Below are 23,001 nucleotides of genomic sequence, written 5' to 3' on the forward strand. Positions count from 1 at the left end.
AGCAGTAAGCAAAGAAACTTAATTATTTTAAAATAGGATCTGCAGTGGCCTGAGGCATAATATTTAGCTTGAGGCTTAGTAGTAATAATAGTTAGCATAAGGCCTAATATAAGTTAGAATAAGACAAAAGATTTAGCAATATCTTCTGATAGACTGTTAGACTGCAAAGTTTTTATTTAGCTAAGACTTTCTTAACCACATTGTATAGAGAACCATCTATCTGCCAAATGCTTATGAAAATAGTTGGAAACCCAAAAATGGATAGCAGACAAATGACAAATACAGACAAGAGGCCAAGACTTAATCAAATATGGTCTTGAAGATAGGTGGGTGTAAGAAATAGGTGCATAAATAGGAATCAAACCTGCCCCTCAATGGGACCTCCGGATGGCAGAATGATGGCAACCTTAACACTTATCTCACCTCATCTCACAGCCCTATGGATACATAAGTATATGTGATGTGGATTCTGCTGTTATCCTTGTTTATTTTGTTCTGTGATTTTTCTTATATTGACCGTGGTATTAATAAAACTCAAAGCCTCACCAATCATCATCTTCATAATTAATCTCTAAGTAGCCACCAAAGGACGAAATTGTTATTAGTGATAAGTGCGTTTTGCACCACAAAGTAATCATAAGGCTAACCATGGGATAAAAAACTTAAGGGTAAATCCAACCAATATCAACTCTGGATGGTCTGTAGTACCACAATTATAGGCGACAGTGTACAGGTTACCAGAATCACAAAATAGTTGGATTTCTACAATACTTAGGCTTTGTCTATAAAAGAAAGTACTTCTTGGTTTGACTTCAGGTTTGAATTTAAGCCAATTAATTAAAACCATTACAAAATCCTATATTGACTCCTATTTTAAGAGTGGCTTTTTTCATTTAGCTTAAGTACATTATGAACAAGTTTAACTAAACATATATAAGCCACTCTTTGGGCTTGTCTACATGGAGACTTAGTGCACTCCTACATCATACTCGAGCTTGCAGTGCACTAAGTCTCCATATAATGAAGCCCTTAGGCAAAATAAGAAGTGTAAAACCTTGTATGGACATGATTTAAACAAAATCTTAAATTTATACTTTATATATAGGTTTAAACCTATGCATATTTCTCATACAGACAAACCCTTAGATCAGTATGTTTACCCAGTTCCACAGTAGTTCTTACCACATTTTGTGTTTAAATCATTACACAAACATTCATTAATATTAATAATAAAACTAATCAAGGGGAGGAAAGGGTTATTTTGGTAGGAACAACTACTCTAGTTTCTCCCTCAGCCTGGGAAAATAAAAACTGCTGCTCAACCCCATTTTGAGAGCAGCAAATCACAACTGACTTTTGATTAAATAATTTTCCATCTGAAATACTTTCTGACATTTAGGTACAATGGAGATGTGTAGATATATGCATTTTCTATTTATATATATTACCACCCAAAGCTATTATATGGACTTTGATCCATGTCTGGAATCTTGTGGTAATTTTGAGAAAAAGATGATTAACCTATTTTTTCTTATATCATCTTCCAGCTAGAAGACAGGTGATGGACTCACCACTCATTGGCAACAAGTTTTTTGCTGGAAGAGGAAAGGAGAACTTTCACTAATGGTTCTTCTGGCTCTCTACTTCTCCAAATGTCCAACCACATAAGTGTCCAAGATCCTTTACTACCCCCCATTATTTATTTCACTTCCTTTAAGAGACCCACAATCCTACCTCTACTCCTACTTACTGAGAAGGGTCGGGACGCTCCCCCAAGACCTGCCAAAGTCCTTCAGTTTTTACCTTCCATAAAGCAGCTTGAGATTTCTAGATCTACCTTCTAATACCTACCTTCCTCCCAGGACATGATCAGATGCCCTAATATGCTGTAAGTAAATATGTATGTCTATGTATTGTCATATCACACAATAAAGGGGACACATATTTTAGTATGTATGCAGTGTTATAGCCATGTTGGTTCCAGGATACTAGAAGCGACAAGGTGCGTGAGGTAATATCTTTTATTGGATTATCTTCTGTTGACGAGGAGAAGCTTTTGAATTTACACAGAAGCTATGTGTAAACTTGAAAGCTTGTCTCTTTCACAAACAGAAGTTGGTCCAATAAAAGATATTACCTCACCCACTTTGTTTCTCACACATATATTACGGCCCCCAGTAGAGTTGAGTCAGGACAGGAAGAAATCTCAGGTTACAATTACTTATTTCTTCCCATTCCTTTTCAAAGTGACTTTCAGACTTAAAGTCTGCTCTGTCAAAATGAGCATCTAAACTGGCTCCATTAGAAAATAATGCTGAGTAAAGGAATAAGTTGAACTCCATACTGCAAACTTCCAAGTCTTAGATATATAAATATTATGGAGGCAAGCCAAAAAAGCAGCCTTAGCTCTTTCCTTGTAGCAGGTTCACATGCACTGTAATCCACTTAGAAAGTCTCTGAAAACAATCACTTCACAATTATTCATAGTATTTCACATGAAGTGTGAGGATGATTTCTAAAAGAACTTGGGCCTATTTAAGAAAAGACTAGATAGTTCTTGGGATAAAGACATATCTCTGTCTTTGTGGAGAACTAAAAATGAAAGATGACAAACAGGAGCTTAAAATCACATACTTTTTGGCTGATGAAACTGTAACCAAGACCACACATTACAGAGAGAATTTCACGATTGGCATCAGAGGAAGGACAACAAAAATAGGGAGTACCAACTTGAAGCCACACCACCCTGGAAAGGTTATGAAAATAGACAAGTGCAGTAGCCCCTGAAGAAAAATGCTTCACAGAAGCATAAGTAAAAACAGATGTTCCTTTCATAGAAGGCTGGTAATCCACAATGGTTATCAGGAATACAAAACAGAGATGCCAGATATTTTCAAGATAAGGTACATCAAAGGTGCCACATTCTTTCTATAAGACCAACTAGAAAAAGAATTCAGTTTTGTGTTGGATAATTTATGGGCATCATCCACGCATGCAAAATCCTCATCAGCTAAGGTCCCAAAATCTAGGCTGCCAAGTGAAGCAACTGTGAATCCAGAAGCAAGAACTGACCTCTTCTTTGGGACAAAATATGAAGAAACTGTAAAATGAGCACATCTTCCTTGTGTATAACTGAGCAAGATGATCCAAGTACGAGATCTGACTAGCACAAGCCAGGACTACTTAAAATAGGTGAGTTCTCTGTAGAGTCTAATCCAAACTTGACAATGACTTGGTGATACAGGAAATGATGGAAAGTGAAGAGAGTAAAGGAAAAAATAAACACCTAATCCTTGGGTCTCTGCCTATTCCTGAGCTGTACTTTGGGTATCTGCTGTGGACTTGAAAAAGAAATAGCATTCTGCATTTCTGGTGAAAAGAGTTCGCCACCATTCGTTTTACAGACCACTCATGCTACTCTTGACTTTCACACCTCAGACTGACTACACAAGAGTATTCTTTGACCCATCTAACTAAAAAAGTCTTTTATACCACACTGTTACCATAGACAAACCAGAGGGAACAAAGGGGAGAAATTTTACTTGCTGCACCATGATCTGAGCATTAGTTCTGTCTATGTTGCCTGAAACTATTTGAATTTCACTGAAAGGGTTATATCTGTCTGATATGGAGGATTCTACAAGTAAAATTCACAGGTAAGCCTGAATTTTCCCCAATGTTTCCTCCATGCCCAAGAGTATTTACATTGGGCTGCAACAAGCACTAAAGCTATGCATACAGAAAGGGAGAGAATTCAAATTAACTGTGTAGAAATTTGAAAGGAAGAAGAGATTATTTATCTGTAACTGGAGGTTCTTCAAGATGTATGCTCTCTATCTGTACTTCATTGAGGGGTATACATATGCGCCATGCATCTGCAACTGGAGATTTTGAAAGTAGTAATGTCCATTGGTCTGCGCATGCGCCCTTGCTCCACTTCATGGTTTCGTCTGAGGCAATAAAGAGCAGGGTGGACCAACCGCACCCTCAGCTTCTTCTCCATTGTAAACCAAAGATCCACAGCAGAGGGGAAGGAAGGTGGAACTGGAATACAGATGGGGACTACACATCTCAAAGAATCTCCACAGTTACAGGTAAGTAACATCTTCTTTTTGGAGTGATGGTTGCTATTGTATTCCACTGAGGGTGATTAACAAGCAGCACCTAGATAAAAGGAGGGTGCAAGGGAGATTATGGAACTGTGGAATGAAGAAGAGTTGCGCCAAACGAAGCATCCATCACAGAGTCTTGCATCAAGGTGTAATGGGTATGTACCACACTCCACATGGTCACTTTACATATGTCCATGTGAGGCATGTCATGAAGCGTGGCCATAGTTGATGCTTGCACTCTCGTGGAGCAGGCTCATATCCCACGGAGCACAGACAGCCCTGATAACTGATAGCGTACCATTCACCCTGAAAGTCACTTAGAAAACCTATGAGTGGAAATTGTTTGCCCCTTAATGCTTTCAGCTACAGCAACAAAGTCTAGGGGACTTCCTGAAGGATCTCGTCCTCTGCAAGTAGAAGGCCAAGGCCTTGAGTATAACCAAGGAAGTGAAGGCGCTGTTCCTCTGCTGACGTGTGAGGCTTTGGAAAGAAAGCAGATAAGTGTATAGGTTGGTTAAGATGAAAATGAGAGGCAACCATTGGCAGGAACTTGGGATGCATGCGCAGGGAAACTTTGTCCTTATGAAAAACAGTCAACGGGGGTTCACCCTCATGGCCCTTAGTTCTCCTGCCTGTCTTGCATAAGTAATAGCTACCAGAAAAGCAACCTTTACAGGGAGAAGAGGTAGAGCTCAAAGAATGACTTTGTCAACTTCGTGAGGACGAGCTTGACGTCCCATTGGAAAACGATGAGCTGAACGAGAGGATAAGTTCATAGGAGGCCCTTACAAAACCTGGTAGTCAGGAAAGGAGTAAAGACAGAGTGCCCTGCAACCGGGAGGTGGAAGGCAGTGAGAGAAGCCTTATGCACCTTAATGGAGTTGAGAGCGAGGCCAGACGTCTTCAGGAAGAAGAGACAGTCCAAAAGAAGAGCACCATTCATATCCTCAGAGGCAAGACACTTCTGCTGGGCCCATGAGGTTTAACATTTCCATTTGGCCCTGTAAGATCGCCTTGTGGACTCCCTTCTGCTTCTTGAGAGGAAGTCTTGTACTGCTGACGAACATTCCTGCTCTAATGAAGATGCCCATTCAAAACCAGATGTTGAGGTGAAGAGTCTGGAGATCCAGATGCTGGATCCATCCACCTCATTGCCTGGGTTCTGGGAGAGGTGGCACTGGAAGTGGGAAGCATGCTGACATGTGGAGAAGGGGAAACCAGAACTGGTGAGGCCAGAATAGGGCAATCAGAATGACCATCTCTTTCTCCCACCTGATCTTGTGTAGGACTCATGGCAGGAGAGAAAATGCGTAATTGAGCTGATCCAACCAGCAGAGGAGTAATGTATCGCCCTGGGAAAGGATGCTGGGCCTCTCCCTTCCACCCTTCTCCTCCAGCAGTACTGGGTGCATTTGCTGTTGCTGTAGGAGGCAAAGTCGTCCCCCAGTTAGAGTCTCCCAACGGTTGAAAATACTGGTGACCAGAGTGTTGTGGAGCTCCCATTCATGGTTGGTCAAAAACTTTCTGCCGAGAGAGTCCACAATCACATTCTGAGTCCCGGGAAGGTATGCTGCTGCTAACAGGATCTTGTAAGCAATGCACCAGTCCCAAAGGTGAATCGCTACCACACAAACCCCCTTGTTTGTTAATGTAGTAGACCAGTGATACTCAATTAGAACTACCCGAGGACCGATTTGAGAATTTTATGACAAGAGGTGGGCCATTTGCACATAAGGCTGATAAAATAATAATAAAAAACCTTCAGCTGTCAATAAATAAAGACGTTGATTGCAATAGAGTACTAGTGTTTCTATCTTTTAACAAAGTTTATATATCAACATTATTACCTGTGTCTGTGGTAATCTCTAATGGAAGCGGTGACATCCACTAGCTCTGGTAAGCTTTGTGAAGAGTGGTTTATGGGAGGTCAGGGCAAGGCATATGACCTGGTGAATATGCTCATCTGTCAGGCGATTGCAGTGTTGGTTTTTTATAATGTTCATGGTAGAAAACCCAGATTCACAGAGGTACATTGATCTGAACATTGTTAAAAGATAGATGGCTAAATTCTGGCTATTCTGAAACTGGTCACTATATTGAGTCCAGAAATCATGATGTCCCACTTCTCTGAATTTTGCCTTCAAGGTATCTGAGCTCTGGAGCCTTACAATTTCTAACTGAAAGGCACCTTCATCAAGAATGTTCTTTGCTTCAGAAGGGCAAGGTCCATTGACACAGACAACAAACTGATCACAAACAAAAGCAAATCCTTTGGAATTTTAAAACTCTCAAATCACATTTTAAAATTTTTGATCATATTGTGTAGGAGTTCTTGCATCATTTTCATCGAAGATTCATCTGTAGCAACAACATGTAACATGGGAAAGTGCAACATCTTTCTTTTTAAGTCTATCTGAAAGATTTTGAGATTCCTTTGAAAGGAACATACTTTTTCAAACTGATTCCCAATGCTGCTTGCACAGCCTTCAAGCTCTAAGTTGAGGGAATTCAAGCGACAAGTAATATCACTCGGAAAAGTTACCTGCGACATGCAGAAGACATCATTCATAAATTCCAGGAACTTGCAGGCCTAGATGGTCTTGAGATTTGAAAGAAATTCTATTTCTTTTTGAAGCTCACAAAACCTCTCTAACACATGCCCCCTTCTTAACCAGTGAAGGTCATTGTGCTGCAATCACTGTACTGGTTGAAACATCTTGCAAAAGAGTTTTAAAAATACGATGTTGCAAGCTAGAAGTTGAACATATGTAGTTCACTAATCTCATCATAATACCTGTTCTTTTTTTCAAGTTCCCAGACAACTTACCCTCCAAGACAGTCTGGTGAATGATGCAGTTAAGTGTATTTAACAAAGGGTGTATTGCTGCAAAATGTGAAGCAAAGCCTTTTTCATTCCCTGTCTTGGACAGATCTCCATCTGTAAAAAGCAAGTTACTTTCTGCAGATCTAAATCATATTTTTCAAAGAAGCCTTTTATATTTCAAAGCTTCTCTCTCCTGTGGTGTAGGTGTCTAATGGTATTTAGCACAAAAATTCTTCCTTGAAAATTTCACCATCATAAAATGTAACAAACAATGATAGCTGGGCAATGTCACTTAATCACTGTATTTGTCCACTGCAACAGACATGTATTTGACATTTTTTTAAAGCGGAAAGCAGTGCTGACAAACAATCCTCGTAAATTACCTCCAATCTTCACACTGCCATGGAACCAGACATGGGAACTTGTTTCACACGGTTCACAATTTCATCTCTGCTTTTATCTCTGGCAAAAAGCTCCTCCAGCATTTCCAACGTGCACTCCTTCACAAACTTAGCATCCAGAAAAGACTTTTTCTTTTTAGCTATTAGCAACATTATCCAAAGAGAAGCAACCATTGCTTTTTCCTGTACAGTTGCTGATGTTGTGAAAATGACAATTGAAGCAGGATACGAAGACTTCAGATTTTCAATTTTGTCACATCTTGCAACACTGCCAGGAGGAAGACTGCACTGAAGTTACTGTGCTTTGAGTCAAAGTGATGCTTTACATTGATTTACAAACATTCTGCGTTTAAATGAGGTGGCATAATAAAAAGAAAATCCGTTGTCCCGTTTGGATTAAAAACTCAGTTTTCACTGTCGACTTTGTGAGCTTTTCTCCCACTCACCTTCATTTTTGGCTCCATTTCCATCTCTAATGAAAAATGGGTGGTGTCCTAGATCAAGCATAGCCGATGCTATTGCAAGAACTTAAGATCAAGTAAGATACTTACTAAGGAAGTCATACGCAAATGATAGGCAGTGCATCGCTATTTGTGAATGTAATTATAAACATTTTTTTTTAAGGTGAGCTGGTGGGCCACACAAGCAGCCATGGTGGGGAAGACGGAAGAAATGGTACCCCAGTGCAGACTTGACCTGGATTCATCCACCATAGGAGGGAGGAGAGAACCTTGTGGGAACTGTTAGTAGAAAGTCCATAGTGTGGCACGTGAGAGACTACACCCTCTGGAGCCACAGCTGTAGGCAGTGAAAGCAGAAACAAGTGAAGGTAGTCATGTAAGTGTAAGCTGTCATGTGGCCAAGAAGAGAAAGGCAAGCCCTGGCCCGAACAAAAGGACTGAAGATGACCCTGAAAATAAGCTCTTGCAGAGTCTGGAACCTGTCCTCAGGTAGGTAAGTGCCTTCTCAGATTGCATCAATGTGTGCTCCAATTAATTCTAAGGATTGTGGGGGATCTAAAGTTGATTTTTTGACGTTTACACTCACCCCCAGGGAGGAGAGGAATGTGAGTGGCGTGGAGATCAAGACTCAAAATTGTGCCACCAAGAGCCAATTGTCGAGGTAAAGGAATCTAAGGACCCCCTGACAATGGAGGTGGGCCACTACTACCAAGAAAATGTTCGTGAAGACCCATGGAGCAGTAGTAAATCTGAACAAAAGAACCCTGTACTCAGAGTGACGATGGCCTGCTGTGAATTTCAAGAAACGTCTTTGGATTTATCCACATGAAAGCAAGCGTCATGAATATTGAGAACTGTAAACCACATGCCTCTTTCTAAGGAAGAAATGATGGCTGCTAGGGTGACTATACAGAACTTCGGCTTGTGTATGAAGCGGTTGAGAAGGCAGAGATCTAGGATCAGTCTCCATCTGCCATTCTTGGGGATTAGGAAATAGGTGGAATAGAATCCTGTCCCCTGATGGGTCTTGGAAACAGGTTCTATCGCTTCCCTCTGTAGTAAGAGTCCACTTCTAGGGCTAGGATACTGTCTTAAAAGTCATCCCTGGAGTGGCGTCAGGCCAGGCTGTGTGGACAAGGTAGTGTTTTGAACTCAATTGCACAGTCATCTCCAATGACATCCAGGACCTACTTGTTTGTTAACGCACTCCAAGCTGATAAGAAGAGAGCTAAGTGCCCACCTAACGGGATGGATCAGTTGCACGGCATGAGGCAGGGTGGCTCTCTAATTGTACTCAGAAACAACACTTCTGGGAAGACTGGTTATGAGATGCAGAAGATTGTAATAATGAATCTGGAGATGGGGTTGCTGGGTCTTCTACCATTTGCGAGAAGGCTCATAGGGCCGCTGGTGGAAGAAGTGGGGAGCTCTAAATCACTGCAGAGGCAACGGGTGGTAGAACTTGCACTTGGGTGCCAGTGATACCCAGTGATCACAGAGTGACTCTGGGGTCCTTTAAGGAATAATCAGTCTTCTTGTTGAAAAGATGAGACTCATTGAAAGGGAGCTCTCTCTCAGGTTGTCTGGACTTCCCTCAGGAAGCCTGACGAATACAATCAAGACTCTCTTTGCATGACAATCCCCATAGCCTTCGTGCATGAAGAAGTGCCTGCCACATCCATCATGACCTGCAATGTTGTCCTCGCAACCAGCTTCCCCTCATCCAGGATAGAATTGTACTTGTTCCTGTTGGAGCAGTTTGTCTGGCAAGTCTCCCAACTTGCTGTAGGTTGGGAAGTCACATTTTGTGACTAAAGCCAGGTAATTGGAAATATGAAATTCGAGGAGGACCCTGCACCCCATCCGCGTCCTCCGATATTGAGACATAAGACATGGCAGTGCTGTGAGAAGCGATGGAACTACAGGAGACTCGGGGAGTGGGCAGGAACATGGCCCAAAGGAAGCAGACACATAAAGACATGGAGCTTATGATGTAGGTGTCCGAGAACGCGACAGCGCATGAGGACATGGAGATCTCACCTCAGCCAAGGAAAATACTTCACGAGATCAGGGGCTGACTTGAGCCTCCCCAGTGTCAGTGGTACATGATCCTCAGTCAGAAACAGAGCTGGAATGGAGGACTGTCTTGGACTGAAGGTTCCCTTGACTTGGTGGTGCCAACCTGGAAGGATCATGTGGCTCAGTGGACAGAACTGAGGGTCTGTGCAGATTCTTATCATGTTTGTGTGCCTTGGGACATACCGCTTTTCATGGACTCAACAGTATCCTTCTCGGACCTGGAAGATGACTTACTGCATGCTTCCTTGCCTCACGGCTAAGCCAAAACACACAATCCATAGCACTGGTACCAGAGGAACTGGACTAGGGCACTGCAACAGAAGGTGTGCTTCTAGCTTACTCAGGCCGCTGTACAGGCCGGGTTCCCAAGTCTGAATCCAACTGTGGCCTCATGGCGATCTTCAAAGAGATGCTTCTTGAGGCAGACAAGCCCAGCCTTCCCAGGTACGGGACAGGAAGGAGAGGTAGATACTGCACCTGAATGCTACGCAGGCTTCCCCCAAGCAGTAAAGGCAGCATTGGTGCTCGTTACTGACTGAGAACGAGCAAGGGCAGGAAGCACTGATCTCAAACCCCGGCATCTTTGGCATAATCCAGTACCCAGGCATGGGTGCTTGATGGAGGCACAGAGGAAGCACAACTGGTGAAACGGCATCCCCCAAGTCCTTAAAATCCTAAAAACTATTACTACACTAAAAGCTACTACAAAAATAACAAAATACAGGAATAAAACAGTCTTTTTTCTCAGTTTGTAGAAGTGCATCACAAGAGACGAGAGAATAGAAGAGGCTCCAACTCGAACCATGCAGGGGTGAGAAATAACTGAGGGTGCAGTCAATCCACTCCGCCCTTTATCGACTCAGATGAAACCATGAGGTGGAGCAAGGGTGCATGCTTGGGCCAACAGACACTATTACTTTCAAAAAGAAGAATTTAAGCGTTACCGAGGCACCACATTTCTGACACCTGTCTACCAAATGCTATAATCTTCAGAGGATAGTACTTTGACCCTGAAGTATTTCACAAAAGTGTGTCTAAATAACCCAACAATAGTCTGTAGATCTCATATTATGCATGTGACCCAACCACACAACACGCTACTGCTCCTCTCACTTAGTAAATGTTCCTGGGAGGAGTTATACCTGCAGCATTTTATGTCTTCTCCGCACACACTTAACCCCTCTTCTTGACTGCTCCAACTTATGTCACTTTACTTTCCCTTTGGATGTTCTGCATTTAGAAAGAATGAAGGTACCCACTTACTATCTGTAGAAGACTGATGTCCTTGGGAATGAAGGCCAAGTCAGTTTGAAGAATTACCATGCCTTGAGGGAACATGTAACTGAAGTTCCATAGGCACCAGGCCAAGCTCTGAAATTCACCTGGCTAATGTGGTGGCAAACAGAGAAGATACTGTCAGTGACAAGAGATGGAGACATACTGACTGACTGTAAAAGCAACGATAGTCGTTTTATGAGGGCTCATGGTACCCACTCCAAGATCATGATGGGAATCTGTATATTAGTGAGGACTGACGAGAGTGGTGGTTCTGAGGCATCTCAATACACAGCAGCTTAATACATTTGCAATTTGCAGAAACTTTCCTTTCCAAAATATTAGCCTTGATTCCTGTGGTATAGCAATCTTGTAGAAATACCATATCTGTACAGACAACAGGCATCCATCACTCAGGATTGGTGTACGTGTCAATAAATAGAACAAATACCTTCATGTGGTAGAGAGGCATGGTATTTATACTTACAGTATTACAATATAAGCAGAAATTGTTATTATTTGTAATATTATAGCACCTAAGAACACTAGTGACAAACAAGGACCCCATTGTGCTAGGCCCTTTACAAACAGAACAAAAAGATGGTCCCTGCCACAAAGAGCTTACAAACTAAGTCAAGAGACAACAGATGGATAGACAGACTGACTAACAACAAGGAAACAATGGGATAGGCAAGGATCTCAGCACACCAGCAACCTAACTGTTGTTTTGTAGACTTCACCGTAAAGATGAGTTTTGGGGAAAGTTTTGAAAGAGAACGATGAGTTAGTACTGTAGATGTTTACAGGGAGACCTGGCCAAGCATAAGGAGCAGCATGGGAGAAATCAGGAAGATGCTTACTTGAAAATTTAACATGAGGGTGCTGGAGGCATGCATCATTGACCAATCAGTGGTGAGAGTCTATATCTCAATAGGGATATCAAGAAATGACAGGTAAGGAGGGGATAGGCCGCAGAGCCTTGGAAGTAAAAACAAGCAATTTTATTGATGCAATAGGAAAAGGTAGCCAGTAGAGGGCTGCAAAGAGAGGGATGATATGGTCCAATGATGGGCTAGCAAAACCATCACTGCAGCAGATTCTGAATGGATATGAGTAGGGCAAAACTGCATTTGTCAAGGCCAGAGAGAAGGATGTTGCAATAACTGAGATGTGAGATGAGGAAATTTGGACAAGAGTTTTAGCTGTGCGGGTGTATAGGAAAGGCCGTTTCTTACAGATATAAGGCAGAAAGAATCAACAAAATTTAAGCATAGCCTGGGATGTGAAGACCTAGAAAGAGGTCCTTGCTGAAGACTATGCCCAAGCTTGGACACCCAGGACGTTACAGACCTGAGCAACAGGCAAGATGATGGTGTTGTCCACAGTGATCAAGAAAGGAGACAGCAAAGAGCTTGGCATGGAAGCGATTAAGGGATACGTTTTAACATGTTTAGCTTGAGCTGATAACTAAACATCCACAAGGAGATGTCAGAGAGACTGACCAAGATTTTAATTTGGACAGAAAGACAGGTCCATAGTAGAGAAGCAGATATGAGAGTTGTCAGCATAGAAATAAATGGTAGTTGAATTTGTTTGAGGATCATATTACCCAGAGATATGTGCAGAGGGAGAAGAGAAGGGGACCAAGGACAGACCCCCACTAACCCCGACAGAGAAACGGCGGAGGGATGAAGAGGATCCTCCTGAGAGGACACTGAAGGAGTGATTAGAAATAGTAGGAGAACCAGGAAAGGACAGAAACCAAGGGAGGACAGGATTTCAGGAAGAACATGATGGATGGTGTCAAAGGTGGCTGGTGTCAAAGGTGGCTGGCAGGTCAATGAAGAAAAGGATGGAGTACTGGTTCTGGCTATTATATAGGAAGAGGTCAATAGAAACATAGTTGGGAGTTTTCAGTGGAGTGAAAGGGATTGAATTGGAGAGGGTCTAGGATGAAATCGGAGGACAGAAACGCCACACAACACATTAAACAAGCTTAAAGATGAAAGTGAGAAGGGACAGTAGTTGAAGAGGCAAGGGAGGCCAAAAGTGGAGAATTTTTAGATGGCAAAGACTACAGAAAGCTTGCATTGTGAGGGGAAAGAGAAGAGAGAGAGGTTAGGAGAAGAGTAAAAAAGGGGATGAGAGTAAGTGCAAAGGAGATGGAATGGGGCCACTGGGGCAAGTGGAAAGGTTAGAGGCAGAGAGCAGACAGGAAACTACTTCTGTGATGGGGAGAAAGAGGTCAGAATTGTAAGGAAGGTGACACATTGTACTCTGTCAATTTTCTCTTAACAGAAAATCAGTGAGATCCTGTGTGGAGAAAGAAGTGGAGGCAGGAAGAAGGGATGGTTTCCGGACCGAGTCAAATGTGGCAAAAAGGCAGGTGAGATTGAAGGTATAGGGATTCAATTAAACTCGAGAAGTAGACAATTTAGTAGCATGGGTTTTTTTTCTTATAGTTGCTTTAATTTAATTTTTGTTTGTTCTCTGTATCTTATACCATATAACTTTAGAAGTAACTTCACAATGAAGTGAAAAGTGAAGATCCCATACACTATAAATCTCAACACTTGTCTCGAAATGCATGATTTAGGAATACCAGCAAGGCAGAAATGACAAACAACCTGAAATTAGACATTTCTTGCTAAAAATAAAAAGCTGAAAATACAGCAACAAAAGTTAAACACTTACCTTTTTCTGTGTGGAGACGTTTAAAGGAGTCTGTTTTTGACAGGCTTGGGTCTGAGATCACTTTGGAGCCAAGCTTAACTGTCAAGTCTATTGATCGGTAGCCTTGAGGAAGTTTACGGTCATATAGTACAGTCAGAAGCTGAGCAAGTGTCATTTCAGCTGGCAAAGGCTGGCCTAAACAACAAAATAACTTGGTCATTTTCCAGACAACAGATTTATGAAAATTATTTATCATTAGGTTATTTTAATACACCACGAGCTAGCTCCTTCGCTTATGCCACAGCTACAAAGTAGAATTTAACAAAATTGGGTCCTAACAGGCCTTTACTTAACTGTCAAATTTTACTGAAGTGGTCGGTAATACCGTAAGTTTAAACCTGTCCTGTCATTGCAGGGATTCCATCAGTCTGGAATGGACTATGGGATATCCACATTCACAGATGCAACTCACTGGATGGAAGTATTGGTATCCCAATGCTCCCCACGAATTATGGAATCAGCGCTTCAGGCTTCATAATTAAGACTAAATTTTGCACTTTATTATGTATGAACAAGTATATCCTCCCCCAATTACAGCACTTGTTCCGAGTAAAGAATGAATTTTCTGAGAATTTTCCATTAAACAGGTTTGTTAAAATTTAAAAACGGGTCCTTTAAGAAATTTGGCACACCTAAAGATCTTTTGTCCTGATTTATTTTAACAGAATAATACAGGCTAAATCTGCACAGTAATAGGATTTTTAGAAGCAATTGACCAGAAAAGAAAAAAATTTTAAGAGTCCACTTTAGAGAAAAAGTATGACACATTTAAGGTAAAACTTTGCTCCCTCATCTCTTCTTACTGGGAGGCAGCCAATCTAAATACAGAATAATCTCCAGTCTCAGGAATAAAAACGAAAGAATGGTCCTGTTTTATCTTTTTCAATGGGAAAAGCATCTGATGACCTTTTAAAGTAGAGTTACTATGGAATTTATAAACTGATTGCCAACGTTGCAGAAAGGTACAAGACAAGCGTCTAATTAAAATCTCTGAGCAACTGAGAGACCTGCCCACCCCTCCAACAGATGTGAAATCCCATGAGCAGACACACTAAGTGGAGACTGGTAATGGAATCCCCAGGGCTAGTGTGACCAGATCGTCTAAGGGAGGTAACCAAATAGATAGCTTTAGTTGTTACTAAGAAGTTTACTCCAGGAATTTCACAGAGAGGAAGCATCCTGTCTGTTTACATGCCCCACACGTCCTTTTTTCAAGCAGGTAGTTGTCTCGTGCCAAAGCTGCTTCTGCTTAAGAAGCAAGCTTTCTTTCAATGGCTGAAGTTGTTTCTCCCTAGGCTGCCAACGCATCTCCTCAAAGAGTAATTGAAAGGTCTCTGCTCACCTTAGACAAGAGACACACCTCAGAATGAAGTGACAGAAAACCAGGCTTGCTGCATCTGCCAGACAGAGACCAAGTCCTGGGCTTGTGGGGCAGGTTCTGACCATACATAAGGTCAGATACACATTTGGATACAAAAAATGTAGCCAGTGAGCTGCCTCCAGTAGTGCCTGTGGGTGTAGTTGCTCAACAGTCCACTCCAGGCTGACAGATTGTCTGTGTATGAGAACACATTCATTTTACTGGCAATAAAGTTCTCAGATCTTAAGGCTGAGGAAGCATGGTCCAATGATTATGGAGGACTTGGAGACCTGGGACTCGGAGACCTGGGTCCCTGCTTTGTCACAGGCTTCCTGTGTGTGCCTTGGGCAAGTCACTTGTCCCTCCACGCCTTAGTTCCCTATCTGTAAAATGAGAATAATAGTACTTTCCCTATCTCAAAGGGTTTTGTAGGAGTAAGTACCTTAAAGATTGTGAGGTGCTCAAACATTACAGTGATGGATCATTGTGTTCATCTAATCTGATCTCTAGCATAATACAGGCCATAGAATTTCATCAGCAATTCCTGCATCAATATCAGTATCTTTCAAGAGGACACAATCTTCATTTTAAAAGACCTGACGCAACAGGAAATCCACCAAATCCCTTGGTAATTAACTTCCCTCACTTAAAATATTGCACCCCATTCCCATTTTGAATTTAGCTTCAATTTCCAAACACTAGATCTCATTATGCCTTTGTTTGCTACACTGAAGAACACTCTGGAATCAGCCATCTTACCCCAGTGTAAGAACTTCGAGACTGAGCAAGTCACCTCAAAGCCTTTTCTTTAGTAATGTAGATTGAACTTCTTAAATCTGACTACAAAGATGGTTTTCCAGACCACAAGTAATTCATGTGACTGTTCTCTAAAATATACTCAATTTTTCAAATGTCTTAAAGCATTGACACCAGAACTAGACACAGAATTCAAGTAATGCTTTCACCAATGTTGTCTCCCTACTTCTAGTATACATTTCCCCATTTATCCATCCAAGGATCATGTTAACCCCCTTCAGCCACAGCATTACACTGGGAACTCATGTTTGGTAGGCAATCCACCATGAACCCCAAGTCCTTTTCAAAGCAATGCTTTCCAGAATACACGCTCCAATCCTGTAAGTATGACTATATTATTTTTTCCTAGTGGGATGACCTGGTATTTGGCTGTATTAACATGCATGTTTGAATAAATGCAGTTTACCAAGCAATCCAGATTGCTTTCCATAAGTATACAGGGAATATAGTAATTGTAATACTGGATCAGATCTGATGCTTGTCTAGGCTAATATCCTGTCTTTAACGGTGGCCAGCACCAGCTATTTCAGAGGAAACTGAATGAACCATGCGGTAGGGCAGTGTGAGACAATCCGTGCCCCAGTGAAGATCATCTTTAACAGTCAGAGATTGACTTAACCCCGAAAGAGATTTTATCTTTTTTCCAAAATTTGTTAGCATTAGCTATAACAACTCTGGATACTCTTTTTCAACCTCAATACCTAATCCCTCTTTGGATCTTGCTAAATTCTTGACCTTAACAACATCCTGTGGAAAGGTTCCAAAGTCTAATTACACATTGTGTGAAAGAGTATTTTATTTTACCTGTTGTGAATTTGTCACCTTTCAATTTAAGTGAACATCCCCTCGTTCTTGCTATAGATGGGGAGAACAGAAGATCTTCTCTGAGCTATTGGTAACTCTATATATTATCACGGCCACTCTTACTTGTCTCCTTACCTAAGGTAAACAATCTTTTCAATCTCTCTTCATATGAGAGCTTTCTGTACCGCTCATCACCCTTCACTGAACATTTCTCATCACCCTTCACTGAACATTTAATTCTGCAATAAGGTGACCTGTCATCTTCATTAATTTACCACTCCACCAGTCTGTGTGTCTTCTACAAACATTCAAAATATTCAAATATTCAAAATATTGAATACCATGTGGCCGCTTTACATATTTTTCATATAGAAATCTTAGGAAGCATGAACCTTGTGGCATTCACTAAAGGACACACAGACTAACAAATGAACTTCTCTAAAGCAATAAAAGTTGGCTATCCACTTAAGTGACAAACTGGATATAGCTGACCCTTGAATTTATCTTTGGGAGGCCAAAAACTGTGAGGCATCTTACAAAAACTCTTGTTGTTAGACTGCAGGTGAATCTTTTCCTAATTAAGCTTGCCGGTTTAAGGAGCTAGAGAACAAATTTTAAGGGAAGCCAGCATGTCCATACCTCAGTCTTTATAGAAACATGAGCTGCTGTGAAGCTTCACTTTCATTTGAAAGATAGATCAGTGATAAAATGGTTATAACCTTGAATTGAGTAGAGATGAAAGAAGGAATGCAGATATCCATCAGCATTACACTCACTATTTAAATATTACATGTGTACATCATGTTGGTTTGTTTTTTTTTAAACTGAAAGGAAAGTTAATTATTTCAGCAGTTTAAATGCAGTTCTTGATGTTACCTGGTAGAAGTTTATGGTATAGATGAAAAACGGGAACACTAATGGTCTTGTTGGAAGATTCCCCTCCTGAGGAAGAGCTACCTACTTTATCTGCCATCACTCTGCCTCGTCTCGATGGTGGACGAGGGGGAGTCGATGAAACAGCTCTTTTTGACTGAGATTTCAAACCTAGTAAAGAAATGAAATGTTCAAATTAATTTTGGTTTCAAAAGCCTCTCCAGTGAACTCTTTAATGCAAAGTTTTCATTACTAGCAGTTCTAATTGCGGGAATGCTAACTTTCCTGCACAGAGGAAGTAAAAAATATTAGAATTGCATACAGGTATTTAAAATTTATGTATCTGGATTTATAGCCAATATTTTATAAAATTTCCTTGACACTTGATATAATTACAAGGTTGTCCATCCCCCTGAGCCGAAAAAAATACAATCGTCACTTAAAATATCAAACTAAATTGCATTATCTCACATCACCAATAAACACCAGCTCTTATCATTCCATTCCAAGCCTTAAAGCCTGGATAAAGAGCAGCATGCTCTGCTGTAAAAATACTCAGGCTATTCCAAATAAAAAACGAATGAGAAAAACATGAGGCAGCTTGCAAAAAATCTTGTTGTTGGGCTGGAGGGGAAACTTTTCTTAAAGTTTGTCTGTTTAAGAGCTACAAAATGAACTTCAAGGGAAGTCAGCGTGCACATACTGCACACTAGCTACCAAGATTTATAGATACATGGGCTGCAGGGAAGTTTCACTTCCATCTGAAAAGGTGGATCAGTGATTCCTAAATTGAGGGTCCCACATGCAGAACAGCCTGCTTGTAGCTCCTTCTCTTTTGCAGAGACAGCCACATAACAGCTTCCTCGGTATTTATTTTGATTTCTAAAAGTATACAAAAAGGGTGCCTATCGCATTTTTAATAGAGCTGGAAACCAGCCAAAAAGGATATGGACCTAAAGAACAGTTTATGACCCAAAGCATTCTCAACAACTTTAATACCCCATCATGTAAATACTATGCAGCTTTTGTGCTCTCCTGATATTGCCCTGCATCCATGGAGACAGTTCAGAGACACTGCCTGAGATTATAATCAAAGTAATATGAAATTTCTACTCAATAGGAGGGACTAATATCAGAGGGTGCCGCTCCTCTAGTGGATCCGCTGGTCCCGGATCCAACTGCATACATGGGAGCATAGCCTTCTCCCATGAGGTGTTTGCAGAGGCAAATTTCCCTAGCTTTCCGAGCCCGGAAGTGGGAACCAGCGGCAAATGGAGCAACGGGTGACAAAGTGAGCTCACCGAGGCAATACAGACAACTTTGGTGCTCGTTGCTCACAGAGGAGTGAGTGCACAAAGCACAACTTTTGAAGCCAGCTTACTGGGGCATAGTCCTCAGGAAGGGAAGAGGGGGAAAAGAGCCCCAAGAGGAGGAGAAGTCCAACTGAGGGAGTCCTAACTAACAACTACTGGTAACTATATAAAATTAGAGGAAAAATTATGTACACATGGCAGAAAAAATAGACAAGAGTTCTTAGAAAACTAAAAGTTTGAAGGAATAGGAATTCTGATTTTGGCCATGTGGTGGTAAGAGGGACCTGGAGCGGCGTCGAGTCACACAGCCTCTTAAAGCCTCAGACTCACCATGAGGTTGATGCACAATGAGCATGTGGGTCAACGGACACTACCACCAATAGTTCTGGCTCCGGCGCTTGGCGTACTGTGCACCCATGTCTGGAATCCATATTCGGACCATGACTCAAAAAAGTAACGAACAGATCTGGGACATCGCTGTGTATGGGTCTCATGGTTTCCAGTAAGACCGGTGAGAGAGGTCAACGTTGGCTGGGGAGGTCCCAAAGGCATCGGATGACAACAGTCCCAAGGAGAGTATCCTGTCTTATAAGATCATTAGGGAGCCCAGAAGATTGAACCCCTCATCTGGGGCTAATGTCCTGTTTCAATGGAGCTGATGCTGCTTTCAGACTAATATCCAATTCTACCTGAGGAGGAAAAGGTAGCTATCTAAGTGCGGCGCTGTCAGTACTGGGGATCTCTGGCTTGTGTTAAGTATAGAAGAGCGGCCTCCTCTCGTGCCATTGCTGCACTGACAGCGTCAGGGTTGCTCCTGTAGGGACTGGGTTTGACAAGATGGGACACACTGACCCAGGAGGATGCCTATATCCTCATGAGTAATGTAACTGTCCCCAGACATGTGGGGTTCAGGACCCCATCTTTCTGTACTGTTGGAGCTGGTCTAGACAGGCACTTGGATGTCAGTCCTTCTTTATCAGATTGGCACAGCAGGGAGCTCTCGGCATTTATCTTTAGCGAGTACCGAGGATGGTGCTGCTGCTGCCACTAGTACTGATCGGGAAGCAGTTTTACTTTTCAGAACTTGGAAATTGGTACCATGCCCCTTGTGAGTTCCCAAAGTCTCACTTAGCTTAGATGTCTGGGAAGAAGTCTTCCTCTTGGAAGCGGATTTGGAGAGGGATCTCTCTCTTCTTTTATGGGAACATTTCCTACATTCCTGGCACCCCTGTGAGGAAGAGATCCGTAGCTCTACTCCTATCAGTCCCTGCACTGGAAATTACAGTGCAAAGAGATACAGTTCTTGGTGCCTCCACTCACTGTTCAGGGGATCTGCCCCATGAGGGTCAGACTGGGGCCTCGTATGATTCATCAGAAATTTCCTAAGTCTGTACTTACCCACTTGGCAGGTTCAACTGGGTAGGTAAAAAGTGCACTTCCAAGAGACGTGAACTTCCCTGAGGCAGTAGAGGCACTTCTGCTAGTCATCATTGACTGAGAAAGCCCAGGGTCAGGAGAGAGAGTTCTTGAATCTCAGGATCTTGGGGGCATAATATTCACCCCAAATGCAGGGGCGGGAGGGACCGAAGGAACACCTCCCTCACCCCAATTTTTAACTTAATCTAACTAGATACTAAGAACTACATAAAATTATCTAACATTTTAAAAAATACTGACAATATTTACAGGTAAATGCTGAAGGATCAACTTTGAGGATACTGAAGGGTTCTGTTTCAGGCCATGTGGCGGTAGAAAGGAACTGGAGAGATGGGCGGTCTGCACTCACTCCTATGCCCTTGGTTTGGAGCACTAGGAGGAGAAGAGCAGAGGCACAGACCAATGAACACATCAAGCAAAAAATCTTCTGGTCTCAAAGGACATGGAGCACTTGAGCATCCTAGAGTGTAATACAGATAGGGGCCAATGATGGATAATGAATGAAAGATTAGTGCATACTGACAAGGGGGAAAAGGGATGGGGAAGATTTAAGATTGTATGGGCAACTTAACAGTGCAATTTCCTTATTTTAAGAGCTTGAAATGTACAGTACAGAGATTAGCAACAGGGAACACAAGAGAGAAGAAAGATTGTAAATTTGGGGAAGGGTAGAAAACTCAATACTGGAGAAGAAAGATGAGAATGAAGGAGAAAACAATTATTCCATAACAGAGTAACTGATATTTAAAAGAAAAACTGAGAAAGACAAAGGGATAGATACAGAATAGTGAAACGAAAAAAAGAAAAAACATAACTGGGATAACGTAAAAATTTTAAAAAGAAAGGACTGAAGCTAAATGATGCAGTAAGAACCAGATGTTTAAAGTCTATTTAAAAAAGGGATGGGAGATTGGGAGATGTAACATGCTACTTGTGAGGTCAGAAATTTGCTTAGGGTCAGCCCTAGTTGGCCATGCTGCCTATCTCACAGTTTTCTCTTTTTAAATATTGAACAAAGTTTGTCATTTTCTGCTGCGCTGGTACCTATGAAACGCATGTTGTTTTTTATTTTGAAAATATAGTCATATCTTAAGTATTAGTCACACCCGTCTATTCCTCCATCCTCACTACCTCTCCCGCTGAAGCCACTGCACGTTATAGTCAGCTGAGTTGCATTAAATATACTTTGAGAGTAGTGAAACAACTGCCCAATTCAGCATTTTAAATACAATTTAAGAGGTTCAACTACATCTGAAGTCCTGATAGAGAAGACCGTTTGAGAAATACTGGTTTCAAAAGTCAAAGGAAACCAGTGTCCTTCCCAGAGCTCCTTTTCACGCTCAGGTGAAACTATGGAAGATCAGCCATCTTCAGAAGATGGTCAGCCAAAGTTTTGAGAGAATATCATGAGTTCCTTAGAAGTTCAATCATCAGCCCTTAAACAATAGAGCTTGAGAACAAGATACTGCAATATACCTGCAGCCACCTATTCAACTCTAAATCCCCCCTACCACTGCCACCTTCTCATGTTCCAGTTAGAGTGTACATACACTCCATACAAATTTTGAAAGATAGAAGTTTACATGAACGATTTTAGAAGGATATGAACATAGATAGGTATGAGTTTTCAGAAGGATGAGGATTTTGGAAAAATCCTCTATATTCAGTCTGCATGTGGAATAAAGTGTGTTGGTCTTATACATACATATCTCCACCATGACACCTTTAGCCACTACAACACCATTTGTACTTACCATGCAAATGGTATAAATGAAGGTTCTGGATTTAGGTGATCTTTATAAATATTGTAGCAATGTGTAACGTATGCAGGAGACGCATATACCTTTAGAAATAGAACTCTTATATTTATCACAACATAATTCATTAGTCGGGGCCCATCCCTTGTTGCTTAAGTGCCAGTTAGCTTAATTAAGGAATATAATTTCCAAACATTTTCAGTAGTACACCTTTGATAATAAGTGATAGGTTTGGGTTTATATGGGTTGACATGATTATTCTCATTTTATGTTCAGAGGGACTGATTTTACAAAAGAGATGAAAAGAAAAAAAAACAAAACACACATACCAGAGGCAACAACAACACTGTAATTGTCTTGAAATCCATTTTCTGCTTTAACTTTTTCTTTCTCTTCATAGTTCTTTTTTTCTTTATCTTCTTTCTGTTCATTAATTAGCTTAGCTGTGATACTTGGTGTATCTGCAGGAGAAAAAAAGTACATGTATATTTTATCGGTATTAAGATGTCATGCTGATTTAATTATCACTTTATAATTTCACACCTACTCACTAGATATTCATTTGGTCTCACTCAATTACCTTGCTGGCTTGGAGCCTTGAGTTCCATTCTAACTAGCAACATTTTGTCCTAGGGAAAAATTATCTTAAGCTGCTTTAATAACAAAAGACCAAGCACTGACAAAGTACTGATAAGAAGTCTTGCAACTAATTTTCCTTGGACCATTTAAAGAAACAATGCTTCGAAACTCTAAGCA

General features: G+C 41.4%; 1 protein-coding gene across 1 annotated transcript in view; it reads right to left on the reverse strand.

Moving 5' to 3' along the window:
- The window catches only part of BIRC6 (baculoviral IAP repeat containing 6), a 354,060-nt gene that overhangs the window by 129,549 nt on the left and 201,510 nt on the right, over nt 1–23,001 (reverse strand). Inside the window, exons 58-60 of the mRNA XM_067562654.1 lie at nt 22,575–22,706; nt 17,742–17,909; nt 13,847–14,020 (exon numbers count right to left, since the gene is read on the reverse strand). Coding sequence (XP_067418755.1) covers nt 13,847–14,020; nt 17,742–17,909; nt 22,575–22,706 — 474 coding nt within the window. The remainder of the gene's footprint in view (nt 1–13,846; nt 14,021–17,741; nt 17,910–22,574; nt 22,707–23,001) is intronic.

This window comes from Emydura macquarii, unplaced genomic scaffold (genome assembly GCF_026122565.2).
Source record: "Emydura macquarii macquarii isolate MOO-44397 ecotype Brisbane River unplaced genomic scaffold, CSIRO-AGI_Emac_v2 contig_2457, whole genome shotgun sequence".
NCBI classification, from domain to species: Eukaryota; Metazoa; Chordata; order Testudines; family Chelidae; genus Emydura; species Emydura macquarii.